Source organism: Phalacrocorax carbo, chromosome 3 (assembly GCF_963921805.1).
Source record: "Phalacrocorax carbo chromosome 3, bPhaCar2.1, whole genome shotgun sequence".
NCBI lineage: Eukaryota > Metazoa > Chordata > Aves > Suliformes > Phalacrocoracidae > Phalacrocorax > Phalacrocorax carbo.
Window position 1 is genome coordinate 97,166,126 of NC_087515.1, and position 15,099 is coordinate 97,181,224.

Here is a 15,099-nt window from a genome sequence, read left to right on the forward strand (position 1 = left end):
AGCAATAAAAGTTAATCCAGCTGGTCATTTCTAGCCAATAGCATTTTGGGGCTTTATCTCAAGCCTTGCTTCTTTACACAGTGCATACATAAAACCACAATCATATTCGTTATCTGTCTGGATCTGTTTATTTGGATCTGCTTGAGACTCTGATTTTCTTCTACGTACAATTTTTTTCATGTTCCTATCTTCAATTCATTGCAGCACATCCTTATCAAAAGATAATGTAATGCTATATAATCAAGTAGTGTTGAGAACCACAAAGGCAGACACAAAATCCAAAACAGTTCCTTTCATTTCTGATCTGCTGTAATATCTGTTTTTTCCTAATACATGGAATTGTGCTGGCTTCAGTTAGGTTTAATAACATAACAGTGTACAGCTTTCTGGACCAAAATACAGCTTTCTAAACCTAATTGGTTTACCTAGTTAGAAGAGACTAAATATTTCCTACCATATTTTATTATATTTTACTACACTTTTCTACTACCTCCTTAATAGTCTCTTCTGAGCATAAAAATGATATACAGAAAGGTAATTCAGATTTGGTGTCTATATCCCATCTTCGAGGTAAGATTAATATATGATACAATAGAGTTAAAAAAATAACTCTAAAGGTGCAGTACATTATACTTGTAGATTTTCGGCACATTTTCCAAAGTGGCCTCAGAAATTGGAATTCTGTGTAAGATGAAGTCATTATTGTCCCAGTTTTTACAACTTAACTAAGGTCTCCTTTCTTATGCCCCTAGATGCGCTTTATCACCAATCGAAAAAAGAGGCATCACCACAGAGTAATTTAGACTTCAGGTGGAATGGATGGTATAGTGGCAGGTTTGTCTATCTTATCAAGGAATTATAAACCTTGCCTAAAGATCTCACCCAGAACTGGGCTGGATTTGAGTCCCCGTATCTGACAAAAAGTATCTGGAAGATGGTATTGTAGATAGGTAGGAGAAGATATTACTGGAAGGTGACCTTAGTTATCCTGCTTCTGGGGTTACATTAAATTGGAGAAGAACTAGTGTGCACCACCTAATATCTATTAATTAGAATACCTGAGCTGAGGGTAGTGACTTCTTTATTGGTGCAACCTTGCTTTGAAAGAACCTGTCTGTCTGAGCACTGACTGGGCAAGCACTTACACTATCTTTTAGAAATAATTTTGAAAATTTGTTCCAAGGTTATAAATATTCACTTTAACAGCAAACAAAAAGTGGATACTATTTGATTACTTGCAAAGCCCCACACTTAATTTTTCAATTATTTTCTTCAGTTAATTTATGTCTTTTAAAAACTTATGACAGTACACACACAATATAAACAGCATGGAAAATATTTCACTTTCAAAGCTTGTAAAGGCATCTCTTGAAAATAAACTAAGTTCTGATCTTCTGGCCAAACTCTCCAGTCAATCCACACATAAAACTTCAACTCCGTTTAAAAAGAAATATCCATAGGTATCCCCTATTTATCAAGTATCAGCTACAGTTCTATGCCTAACAATTAAAAAATCAGGTAAAGTCTCTATTTCCCTACACAGACGGGTCCAGACATTGTAGAGGAATAGATAATGGCTTCAAGTTTGCAGATACATTAGCATTTTTTCCCACCTGTAACTTCTTTTAGAGAATGCGTAGGTACCACATTTTTCTCACTTGTCGTCTTCTTTCCCATCAAATGCTGTGTTTCATAACATTTGAAACGCTGGTGAAATGTATTTCTAATTCTTAAGGAGGCCCAAGTATGAAAGTAACCCCACCTCACTGGTGGTTTTGCATAGGTAAAAGCTTAATAAGAATGGCAGTATTTGACACTTAGGTCTTAAGAAACGATGTAAATAGTTTTCACTTTTATTATGTTTAAATCCCACAGATAGATTGTAGCAATGAACTGAATCCCTTTTAAAGGCTTTTCAGTTCACCTTTACAATCTGACTGGAATCTAGGATACTCCACATGAAGTCCACCTGTACCTGTTGCACACATCAGTGGTACCAATGCCTGCACACACGCGTACAAAACTAAATCAACAAATGGTGAACTATTGGATGGAAGAATCCAAGATTTATACTAGTGAGCAGAATCAGACCTGTCATACCTGAGACAGATATGATTGTCAGCAGTAAAAGGGCAAATATTTGCAACTGCGTGTGCTTGCGGGTAGGGTCAATTATTATCACTTGTATCTTGCAGGAATAGTTTTTCTTCTCATAGCAACACAGTATTTTCCAGTGGACTTTACCTGGTAGGTCATGGAATCCTTCACAGTCGTGTAGAATGATAAATCTGCAGAACTATACAGTTTCATACAGACTGGCTCTGAAACTTTAATCTTGTTTTCTATGTATAAACACTTCTGATAATAAAAGAAATATGAACAGCAGTGTATGATCCCAAACAATAATTTGTACTGAATTAAAACATTGGCTTTACCCCTTAGACACAAGACATAATTTATTGTCTTATCATATAATTAGAACAACAGAGCATGCAATTTGTTTATGCACCACTGACCTCTAAAGAGCTCATTGATATTGTGGATCCAGTTTCACTTCTTGATAATCCTGCATTGTCATCCAACTCTGAGGCAATGAAGTTCTTCACTGCTGTGCGGGGCTCAAATGGTAAATTCTGCATATGTTCTTGGGTGGGAAGATGCTGGTCTAAATTGATATTAAATTGGTCCATTACAGAGGGATTCATATTGAACTCTGGATTAACTTTGTAGTGCAACAGCCTTTCATGAGGCAACGTATCCATGCCTATATTCATTTTGCTGTCATCTTTCAGTGATGGCTGGGTATTTACTGAGCCCCTGGGCATGACTATATAGTCGCTTTCTATCATCCGTTCTTGAGGATGGACTATGTCCATATCTGCACCCCTCAGATTATCATCAGTGCATAAATACACAGTCCTCCGCAACTCACTGTTGTCTTTTTTCAAGCACTGATTGGCCAGTTCACTCATACTCATAGGCATGTGGAGACCTGTCGGTTGCTGGATGATGACTTTAGAGATTATGTTTCCAGGCAATGTAGAATAGCTCATTCCTTCAGGGTTTGGTCCCTTCTCCTCCTCTTCATCATTTAGTGAAATTCTAGAAAGCGTTCCTGTTATAGTAGCTGCTCTGCAAGGTCCAATGTCTTTATGCAGAACTGTGGGTCAGAGAAAAGAATTCTTACACCATGAAACTGTGTCTGTCTAGCACTGCTTTTTCTTGTGGATTTATTTAGCAGTACTCCCTTTACCAGTGCATGTTCTTAACTCTTTTTCTATCCATTTAATAACTGTTATTCTATAAGTATTGTTTTGGGACAGTTTGGTGGTTGTTTTTTTTTTTAAATCAACATCTCTTAATCTACCATGTGGAACTGACACAGATCTCTGACTAAGCCTCACTCATTTATAAAAATTAAAAACACTCCATTTATTTCTACTGCCTTACATAGATCTTAGGTGACCTACAGCTTAAGCAGAAGCCTGCCATGTGAAATTTGATTAAGGGTTTTAAAAAAAAAATACACTATGACATCTGTATCGCCATTATTAACTCCACGTAACCTCCTGGAAAATGTCAGACTGTAAGGCAGAATCATTTTGTCAATCCATTGCAATGACCTACCATAAGATTATAATACGAACATATGTTCGTCAGCTCCTAAATGTTCCTTTCCATTGACTTTTTAAAACTCTTCTGTGTTAAATTATTTTTTAAATAAAAGTGACAAAAAAGTAACAACATTGGGAAGAAATTCCATTGGTATCAGAATGCCATATATTGCTGCATCTGCAAAGGTTATAAAGAATATAAACACATCTCACAAAAGAGTCATAATTCACTTTTGGTGTAGGTGTGGACCTTCCTGGTCAATCTCATAACAATATCCAGCAATTTTTTGTTGGGATAAGCTCCACATGTGAAAGTTAGTAATCCTGTCATAGAATACAAAATTTGCCGGAGCACTGAAGGATAAATTCAAAAGCAAAGCATCTATTAAATCACAATTATTAATCTTAAAAAATATATGTCTCTAATTCAACATTTGTAATGAAAGAAAAAGGATAGTAAAAAAAAAAGTAACTAATTAATTGGTTTATCCCAACTGGGTAGAAAGATTATCTTGTCCCAGCTTGGTGCAAGGATTTCTTTTTCCCAGTTGAAAATATTTCAGTTTTCACACCAGTGCTAGTTTGTGTAATAAAATCCAGCTCATGGGCTGAGACAGGAAGACAACTTGAAGTATCTGAGGTGTTACTTTTACATCCCTTTTGGTAGCCTGAGGGCTCTGATGACCCAGACCCCCCAGTCCCTATCAGTTCACTGCCATGTTCCACAGCAAGCAGCTCATAAGGCATCTCACTCTCCTACCTCACTCAAAACTGCTTCTCATTTTTTCCATTACGAGAAGAACAATTTGCCTCTAAACAACAGTGTACAAATACCCAACTTGAGTGTGGCTACTTCATGGTTTCCAGTCAGACTTGTTAAGAACCTTTGACCAGTGACCTATTCTTAAATCTTGAATTGAAAAACTCACTTTAAATGTTTATCTAGTAAAGCCTGTTCATAACTGTATTCAGAGTCCATCTCCTTGAGGATGTCCCTGACAAGGCTCTCCATACTGCAGAGCTACCTTGGCAAAAGTAAGAAAGAGGAGCTACGTGGACCAGTGCTGGACTTTTGTCTGCATTGGATGGTGACAGACACGCATTTGTGTTGCAATGTACTATTCTGCTCCCTTCAAAATACTCGTGCATATTAAAACTAATCTATATGGAAGAGCTACTACCATATTGCAATAAACCGAACCGGAAGTTTTTTTTAAGGTGGGTGACTGGAAACTCAAACTCCACCTTAATGAGCCCAGCTTTCTTGGCTCCCCATATAGCCAGTAAAGAGAGAAAGTGTCCTTCAGGTGGGCGATGCAGAAGAGCTAAGTCAGCCCTTAGTCACCCTGTGGAGAGGAAACCCCTTCTCTCTTTCTTTTTCACTGAAAACTGAGGGTGCTTAGGCAGGATTGCCTCCCTAGGAAAAACTGTCCTTTAGGAATATCTCCTAGATTTAAAAATTTCTATATGGTTTCAATGGTCATTTATCTTACACTGTACTTTATTTAAGCAAGGTTGGCAAATAAATTGGTTAAAATGTGTTATTTTTAATGTGCAGAAACAGACATAGCCACCTAATTATCACACTACTGAAATGTCTTAAAAAACCCCAACTTGTTCCAGTAAAGTGGAATGAAATTTAATTTTCCTGATATCATGTTGCTTAAGATACTGTTGATTTCCCTTGGAGTCCTAAAAAAACTTACCCTTTTTAAAACTAACACCAATTGATGCTTCCTTCATATACATAGTCGTTAAGATACATTATATTAATTTTTTTTGTAACAAAATGACTGTTTCACATTCGCTTGTGTACCAGGACAAGGAAAGTTTTGTGTGTTAAGACTGATCTTCTTTCCAAAACCATTTGCCTTCACACCTTTGGCTGCTTCCCAACTGCTGAATTCTAGTAAAAGGCTTTTGTAAGAAAATAAAATAAATGTATTCATACAGTGGCATCACTTGTTTGGCTTACATTTATAAATATGTGCTGTAAACAACTGAACCCTGATATTTTTCTGGTTTCCACTTCACAAGGAACTAGTACAAGACTTCTTTTTGTTGGCTATATACTCTCTCAATGCTCTTACCTGACCGACAAGCAATGTCCACGTCCTTTTCAAAATCAGTCTGTAAGAAGAACCAGTGAAACAGGACAACCATTATTAATTGAAAACTAAACCACAATACCTTTTTTTCCAACTAGCGCTTCCAAAATGTCCTACTTACAGAGTCATAGTCTCTTAAAAGTGGTTTCTTGTTGCTGAGAAGGTGAAGTGTATTGTTTTACAACTGCAGAGCTTTACAAAGTTTCCTAAAGTATAACTGGGTGGTTTTCAAAGTATGCTGCCTGACCAGAAAAAATAAAATAAAATAGGTGGAAGTAGAGTATATAATTTTAATAAAACGATACAGTGTATAGTTTTTTATGTTTATGGAAGAGTAACTTCTACATCTCATCGAAGGATCATCTTTAAGGAAGCTTTTCATAGTAATCTTATAAACAGAAGTATGGAAAATAGCCTGCAACACAAATTACTGTGAATAGGTGTAATCCAATTAGTCCACCCTGTCTGAAACTTCATTAATTTGTTATGACATGGTTATTTGTTATATAACATTCTGTCCACCCTTGCTACTAATGTAATCACATAAACTTTGCACTCCCTGAAAACAAGTATTATTTATTTAATTGGGAAAAAATGAATTGTAAGAACTAAGAATGAATTTAACAGTTGAAAATCCAAGCACGCTTTTCCCAGTTAAACAGAACTATTTATCCTGTTAGAGAATTCAAGTAATTTTTAATTATGTTTTTATTTCCACAGAAAGTTTATGACATGAAAAACATTTAATAAAACTGATCGCTTTCTTGCTTGTGAAGTCCAAACATTGGATTATTTCTGAGTCATCGTTTTGGAAGGGCATCTGCTTGCTAAGCCTTGCATTTTTTTAGGGCCTGATCCTATCCCCATTATAGTAAATTAAAAACTATTGTTGAAAGGGAAGGGACGAATATTTTGTCCTAATATACTACCTAACAATATTAGTAAATCCAAATTGGCACACTGAGACATTCACTATCTCCTTAATTAGAGCCACTCTAATAGATTTCGCCTCTAGAATCTCTAAATCTAAAAGATTCCCCTTCTAGAATCCCTAGCACTTTCTCCTTGTTTAACTTAGTTTGAGAGGAACAAGCCCTTGTAAATGGATGACTCCCAAATGCATCAGTGCTCTTTACACCAACAGTAGAAAAGTCACGATATATTATTAGATTACTTTCTCATTGTCTTATGTAAGAATCATTTGTCATAAAGAACACTGGTGGAAGATACTAATTCACTGTGCTCCACTAAATGATCACACCATTAATTTAAAACTTGCGAAGAGATTTAAGCAAGCAGATAATGACCTAAACAGACTTACGCTTAAAAATGGTGTTAATATTTCAGCTGTTCATACTTGCCACATACAATACTGTAAGTTTTTTTTTTCTTTTGGGTAGAAACACTGAATTAATGGTCAAAGAAGAAAATAAAAGCTAACCATGATTTGAGCATGTCCGTTAGGAAACGAACTTGAAGAATCTGCATTGATTGGATCCTGGCAATTTCTCAGTCGACATCTGAATGCATCTTGAACCTGTGAAAACAATATCTTATACTGATTCCTGTGCAACATCATATACTCTACTCCTATTAAAGATTAAATTAAACTGTATGGAATAGAATGCATGACTTTTCTTTAGCCTACTTAATCAATCAAAAGCAGTAAACATAAATGTTTATTTCTGTTGTTTCATACATTTGCTATATTTTGGGGCTGCTGCAAAGTCTGGCAGTCTATCACATCAAGACCAGAGAAATAGATTTGCCTATGGACAGAATTAACTGGTAGCCATTGATGATCTGGTACTCAAACCAAATACATCTTGCGTGATAGTATTTGGCTTTGTCTTCCATTCAGTCTGGTACAGGTCTGATAGCAGGATTAATAGATACACTATTAACCATTACAAAATAAAATATATCTGCTGGTTGATAAATGTAAGATTCTTGAAATACAGTTCTTAACAGTTACTGTAATCAGACACGTAGTTCTCTCCTAATTATACTTTAAAGAATAAGTCACTTTGAAAGATGTTACTTATTCAAGTCATAATCTCTAACTCCACGTATAGGGAATGTCATGCATCTCTTCTAGGAGAAAAAATCTTCAAATCAGGTAAATATCTTCAGTGTGAGCACAAGAAGAAGAAAAGTGGACTGTTTGCACAGAGCCTGGTTTCTTGAAACTAAAAAACCAAGGAACTTCTTAGAAATTACTGTTTACTCATATGATCCATAAAGTAAATTTGATGACTTGTCCCTAAAACACAGTATATTTCAGGAATTATCTTTTCATAGGAAAGGCTATTTCTACTTTGATTTTGGGCAGAATGTATGTCTAAAGAAATATTATTATGCAACACTTTTTGTCAGAAAGATATTGTTCAACAGAGAGGAATATTCAATAGAAAAACGGAGTTCCTGTTTTCTGACAGTAGAATGCAAACATATTTTGCTGCTTTCTCACATGTACCACAGTAAGGACAGCAAAACAACTTTTAGAATGGAAGTTTTAGAACATGAATATTTGTGCCAGAAATGCAAGTGTCCAAATTAGCAACCTAATTGCAAGATGTGACTTGGAAAACAGGAACTTAGTTCAGTGACCTCCAATCAAAACAACTAATATAATTTCTTGTTTGAATATGAAAGTACTCTCAGTGAATTGCCTACAAAAATCTACATTCCATTTATTATCTGTGGAAATTACTTGATATCTTATTCAGAATAATTAAAAGGGAAAAAATCATATTCTACTCATGGACATTTTGTGAACAGCAGAAGAGAATAATTCATTAATTATTGCTGATGAAAAGATGTCCCCTTTCCATGCATCGTATTCTACTGCAAGTTGTTTAAGAGCTCTCACAAAAAGGAAAATGAAATGGAAAAAAAATATTTTTGCAATTAGAAAGCATTGTTTTAAAGTGCTCAACCCTTAAATGAGTGAGGGTGCTCTGCACTCTTGGTAAGTGACTGTTGCAGGTGGAGGAAGACTAATATAGAGCAGAAAGAAGAATGGAGAAAGGTGGGAAGGCATGGATTGATTTCAAAACACCAAGACTTCCGCACGTGGTAATGTAAAGTGTGCTTGACCTGTACTGTGACTCAGATTCTGATTTTAGACAATACACTTGCTGTGTTTTTCCATGTGTTTGACATTAATTTAATTTGGCATCTCCCAGTTGTTGCAAATTTAATCCAAGTCTTCTCTCAGTTTATCAGTGCTGAAGTCAGGTCACACTTCAGAGTTTTATACTCTTGGATAAGCACTGGCACAGTGATTTTTACAAAAAAAAAAAGAGAAAATAAAAATATCCCTCCCTCCAAAGCATCTCCAGTAGTGCTGAATCTCAAGCCTCATGATGCGAGACCCCAAAGCATTATTACTTCAGGACATACTCTGTGCAGTGGGCCTCCTTATTTTGGGGACTCTGTGTTCATGAAGCTTCAGCGGTTCAGATAGCTCCAGAGATCTCAAGAACCTCATGTCCTACTTTCACTACCTTCTATATTAAAGTGGTGAATCTTGATGTTAGGATCCTCTTAAATGTGCATGTTTCTAACGATGTTTCTGAAGTGCAAGCAGCATATGATTTGAACATGTTAACAGAATGTCAAAACTAGCGGTATCCATCTTATCAACATATGTTGCAACTTCTAGGTGTCCTCACACAAGTTGGAAACAAAAAGGTTGAACTTTCTAAATACCAGCTTATTTTTCTAAACTGCTTGTTCAAATTTGTTGTTTGACTATGTAAAGACTGGTCTGTCTTTACATTTTACCTTGAAACATAATCTTATTTTTCCCCCTGCCTTTTAACATCAAGTTACCAGATTTTCTTAGAGCCAGGCAGAGCAGGAGAGACAGATGTGATGAACGTGCGGGTACCAGGGAAGTGGTTTCCTTAGCAACAGTAACCAACTCCAAGCTTTTATAACTTACCCTCTCCCTACTCATGTACTCTTTATTTTTCTCCTGCAGTACAGAAATGTGGGCTTTAGACGCCAACGATGCATTTAACCCAAATGCTCTCTAGTCAGGAAAGCACAGCAAAAGAAGAAAATACATGTGGGTTCCTCCCATCACCAGCATTAACAGGAGTTACTCAGTGTGCTTCAAATTAGCTTTAGAGCATCATGTGTTCAAGCAGGTCAGGAAAACCATTTTGTTCTGATGGAGAAGCTTCAACACTAACCTCTCCTATCATTCCCTGTTCTGTGGCATATACTTCACCATCTTCCAATGCCCAATTATGTATTTAAACAGCAAGAAGAGGAAAAAGAAAACAACCAACCTAGGGTGTCTGGACTGAGAAGGCAACATAAAGCAATAATACCTAACTCATACTTTGCATTTTTGTTTCCTAAATTCCAAATGGTCTATGAAAGGTCTCATGCCTAAGAAGTACTATGTTTCTCTTACAAGATAGGAAATTGAAGTATAGAAAGATTCAATTTCTTTCCAAAAGACCCTGAATTGAGGGAGGGCAGAAACAGACACAACACATCACTTAGTTCTCTTCTAGTTGTATGTCTTACTCAGTGAACGTCCCTGGCTTCCTAATGCAGCCCTTGCCACACAAGGCCTTCAATACAGTGTACTAGGGAAAATAAAAAATGTTTCCATCATTTATGTTTATATCAATATAACTAAGAGGAAAAACGGGACTTTTGTATATAATTGTAAATGTCTGTATCTTTTTGTAATGTAACAACAATAAAGGCATAGTAAAGCAGGGCTGTCCTTTTCGTTGTTTGAATTTTATGATGATATATTCCACCCCATATTTTTTTTCCTGACAGTCAGAATTATTGTTTTGCCTGTGCTGGCATGCTATAAATATTAGATCAATCCTATAGGCTATAACTGAGACAGCTTTGTAGCTGTCATCAAGAGTGACATATATGTTGGCAGGGTTTCTCTGACAGGCACGGGCAGGATGAAATGATTCTGCAGACAACAGAAAGTAACAGACTATTCTTTCAGCTGGTAGTTACCCTTTGCAGTGTGAAGACTGCATTGCACGCTGTGCATGGTGGCCGCTCTGTTGGCCTCTACTCACCTAAGGGTCTCTGGAGCTAGTAAGCCAGAGTCTCTAGAGCCAGATTGAAACATAACTTACTACAGTTACATCTCTTTCTGTGTAGGAACTTGTTCAGTAAACAATTATGTCTTTGCTGCTGCAAACTGGTCCATATAAGTGCCGACCATACACACCTTGAATCAAAAAATAGTTTCAAGTGCATCAACTTCTACTTCTCTGCTGTTCTTGAAGAACTTTCTCTTTCCATATGAAAAAAAATTACCTTAATTAGTTCCTCAGGTGTTTTGCACAGTTTACAATTTAAATTTGGGTATTATCATATAAAAGCACATATTTTTGCATATTGCTTGTACTAGAGCCAATGAGTTAAAAGCGGTTCAAGTCAAGGTAACCTACCAGTTTGAAAACTGAGTTTACATATAAAAAAATGATTCCACCTCTATCACCACAGTCCTACCTGTGAGTAGGGTCAGGGAAGAACATTTCCATGAGGTATTCAGCCATACCGAAGCATTCCCTGGGAATGATGTATGTGCAGCAAATAGCTGTCTTTAGAGTGGGGAACCTGTCTTGAATTCAATGCTTGGGGCATTGTGGGAAGACGCCTGTTCAATTTCATCTTAAGCAGTCAAAATATATTTTTTCCAAATAAACTCCTGCATTACTGCACTAAGGCAGGCAGTAAAATGTCTTAATTTTTTTATTTTATACAGTACTATGCTTTGTTATTTTTAGAATTTCTCATGGATTTTCGTCTGTTTTTTGACAAAATCAGTGACTGATAATCAGGTATATGTTGCAACCTCTCAGCATCCTCACAAAGGACATGAGGAAATGAAATTAGGACATAAGGAAATTAAATTAGGACATGAGGAAATGGAATGAAGCTACATCAGGGGAAGTTCAGACTGGGCATTAGGAAAAGGTTCTTACTAAGAGGGTGGTTGGTCACTGGAACAGGCTCCCCAGGGAAGTGGTCCCAGCATCAAACCTGTCAGATTTCAAGGAGCATCTGGACAGTGCTCTTAGTGATATGATTGACGTTTAGGTAGTCCTGCAAGGAGCAGGTAGTTGGACTCGCTGACCCTTATGGCCCCTTCTGACTTGAGATATTCTATGACTCCATGATTCTGTGAACGATACTACTATTTATACTCTTTTGCTTTTGAAGGTTTCATCTGTAACCTTGAGCAGATAAATAAAAATAAACAATAAAAATGGTTCCTCAGGACAGTAAGTGGGAGGTGGTATGCCCTTTCCAGGTAAAAATCAGTATGGAACTGCCTTTCTTTCTACTGAAAAATTTAAGTATAGTTGCAGTGTCTTATCACTTTAGTAAAAGAATATGTGAGATGATGGCTTTCAGTTCTACAGATGAGAATACCCTCTTTCACATATGTAAATCATATAGGGAAAGAAAATGCTGTTGAAAATAAGAGGTTGCCAAGACAGTTCTACATAAAATAGATTTGTCTTGAATATTATGTCTTTTTCTGCACATATTTTTATCTGGAACAAAAAAAAAAGAAAAAAAGAAAACAAAGAAAAAGAGGTATTAAAGGCGGTAAGCCCCTTCCACTATGAAAGCTGATAAACTACGAAAAACAAAAGTTCATAGCTTCTAACACCTTGAACAAAGTGGTATGGAGTCAGCACAATGGAAAGTGTTATTTTCTGCAAGATATTAATAAGTTTTTTCCTTAAAAATTGGAAACTTAATTCTTTTATAAGATAATCACATATGCATACTGTGTAGGGTAGTGATATAAAGTTCATGCAAAGTGGTACACTACTGAAAGATTAAAATAAATTATGTCACTCATAATTCTTTTTCATTAATATAGTGAGTTTCAATGTTTAAAGGGTATGAATGGTAGAAAGGGAAATGGTAGAAGTGGGATTCCTCACTCAACATTTACAATAAATATTTCCTGAAATATCTTCCTGTTTTTTTTAGTCCTGAAGTGCTTTTGAATAACTCTTGCCAATCACAAGGAGCCACGCTAGACAGTGTAATTTGGTTTATTTGTGTGGTAAATATCCTGAAGCTGATAAATGGCTAACACATAGGCATGCCAGTGGACCAGGTTACTGCTCTCTAGTCCAGCTCCGCCTGCTCATTTTTGATAGATGGTCCCACTACCACAGATCTGCTAGCAAAGCTGTGGTGTTACTGCTCTCAAGGCTATCTAGCTCAGTAGAAATGTAGGGTTAGTTAGCAGGTTAGATAGGTTAGAGAAGCTGTCACCAAAGCCAGGTTAAAGAGCACTTGTGTGCTAGGTTTGACATCAGATATCAGTGGTGATGAATTCTGCTGTGGGTGACAATGAGCTGTGAAGGGCAGGCCAGGGATACTAGCTTTTCCTTGCTGTTCTCAAAGCATTCATCTGCCTTCATCCTCACTGTCCCCATAACTTAAGCATATTACCATAAGTATGTACCTGAGTTTGTAGAACTGAAACAGTAGACCTTCACCAACATAACACCTCATCTCCTTGTGTCCTCTTTCAGGGACAGTATAAGCAGAAATCACTTTGTGCGTGAATTAGTTTTAGAGACTGTAAAAATCTATAGCTTTTGGTCTTCAGGAAAAGGGCAGTCATGTATTTCCCTATACTCACTATACCGGGAAAGCCTAACACTCAAAAATAAACTGAACTTGAGTTGATTAAAAGCCAGCTTTAATTAAGTAGGTACAGTTTTCTATTGAAACTGACATTCTGTACCTGGAATTAACTGATCTTCCCCTTCTCTCTTTCACTTGTTCCTCTACATCCCACCATAAAATACTTTTCTCTTCCTATAAAACACATTTCTTCAGACCAAGCTGTATATAACATTAAAGAACAGTTGAGAGATTAACAGGAGCGCAGCCCTTTAGAAAACTGGGAAGCCATTCCTCACCTCCCTTCGGAGAATACAATGGACCATGACAATAACAAAGCCTTGTAATGAATCAAATACTGCAAAAAGTATCTGAAATAATATTGATCTTTTGTCTGTCATGGCCAGAACTGCAGACATCCAAGTGAGAGCCAGAAGTGGCAACACCACACAGGAACTCCAAAGGGATGCCCTATTGAAAGAAAGAGAGAAGTAGCACTTTAATACTGTAAAAAATGATTAAAAGCTCACTACTAAAATAAAACATATTTAAGGATGGCACTTTATCAAGTTAACTTGAAATCACAGACAAGAATGTAACAGTGTTGGTACTTTATGATCTAAAGAATATCCTGTATTCAGTTAATAAACACAGTTGCAATGTTTTTTTTGTTAAAAAGTATTTAAATGTGCTCAGCACTCTATACAGTGTTAGAAAACACAGTTGTCATCATCAAACTATTGTCTCACATGCACTGTATAAGATTTGTAACAAGAAGATGTAAATGATCAGGACTAACATGGCATTACTGGCGGTGGTGGCTGACAAAGCTGTTGTTGAAACTACTCCACACTTGGCACATTTGAGCGTCAAACCGCTATGAGGCTCACTCATCTGACTGCAAACAAACAGAACACCCACAAAAAGAACAAAATATTGAATTGTCACCAAAAAACGTTGCTACTGAAATTTAGCTTTTAAATATGACGTCATGCAGAAAAAGTAAGTAGACTTATTCAGGATGAATGCTCTATGTTTTTGCAAAACGGTACTTTGTACTTTACATTTTTGTTAGCTTTAAATGTTAATGCTATGGGGCTTCATTTCATGCAGAATCTATTTCTTCCATTTAAGCTAAAAAAGGCCCCAAATGTCCAGTGATCAAAACTGGTCAGTACACTGAAGTAAACATAAGCACGTGCTAGGATAGACACACAAAGTGAAATCCCTCTATTCAGACCTGTTAAAAGACTGTTGTATCCAAACTTGCTTGAGAAAGAGTAGAGGACACTTAAAGGATGAGTATGAAGTATGTACAATTACAGAGCATTAACAGGGAAAGAAACCTGCAAAATGTATTAAAGCATCAAATCAGACGGGCGTATTGTATAGTCAGATTTGTACTAGTTATCTGAATGGCCCACTGGCATCTGGAGCTATCTTTATTCATGCCATATGAAGGTCTGAATACAGGGCTTGAAATGTATGGAATCTGATGAAATAAATATCAGTTGGTACTAAAAAAAGGGTGACCTGTATTGCATTTTAATAAAACACAGTACACAAGCATTAAGCTCAAAGCATTTTGTATGGACAATTGTACCTCGGCACCTGTCAGAAGAGTTAAAGGGCAAAACCAGGAATTTAAATTTTCTTTTACATACAACATGCATTCAGATTCCTGAGTCAACTAAATAAATGCTTTTGCTATTCCTTCATTT

General features: G+C 36.5%; 1 protein-coding gene across 3 annotated transcripts in view; it reads right to left on the bottom strand.

Moving 5' to 3' along the window:
- ADGRB3 (adhesion G protein-coupled receptor B3) overlaps positions 1-15,099 on the bottom strand; it is a 462,905-nt gene that overhangs the window by 20,605 nt on the left and 427,201 nt on the right. For 2 of the 3 annotated variants that reach the window (XM_064447844.1, XM_064447843.1), the window contains exons 24-28: positions 14,178-14,276; positions 13,678-13,849; positions 7,164-7,259; positions 5,705-5,744; positions 2,517-3,160 (exon numbers count right to left, since the gene is read on the bottom strand). In XM_064447844.1, coding sequence (XP_064303914.1) covers positions 2,517-3,160; positions 5,705-5,744; positions 7,164-7,259; positions 13,678-13,849; positions 14,178-14,276 — 1,051 coding nt within the window. The remainder of the gene's footprint in view (positions 1-2,516; positions 3,161-5,704; positions 5,745-7,163; positions 7,260-13,677; positions 13,850-14,177; positions 14,277-15,099) is intronic. The other variant, XM_064447845.1, reaches the window with a different exon arrangement.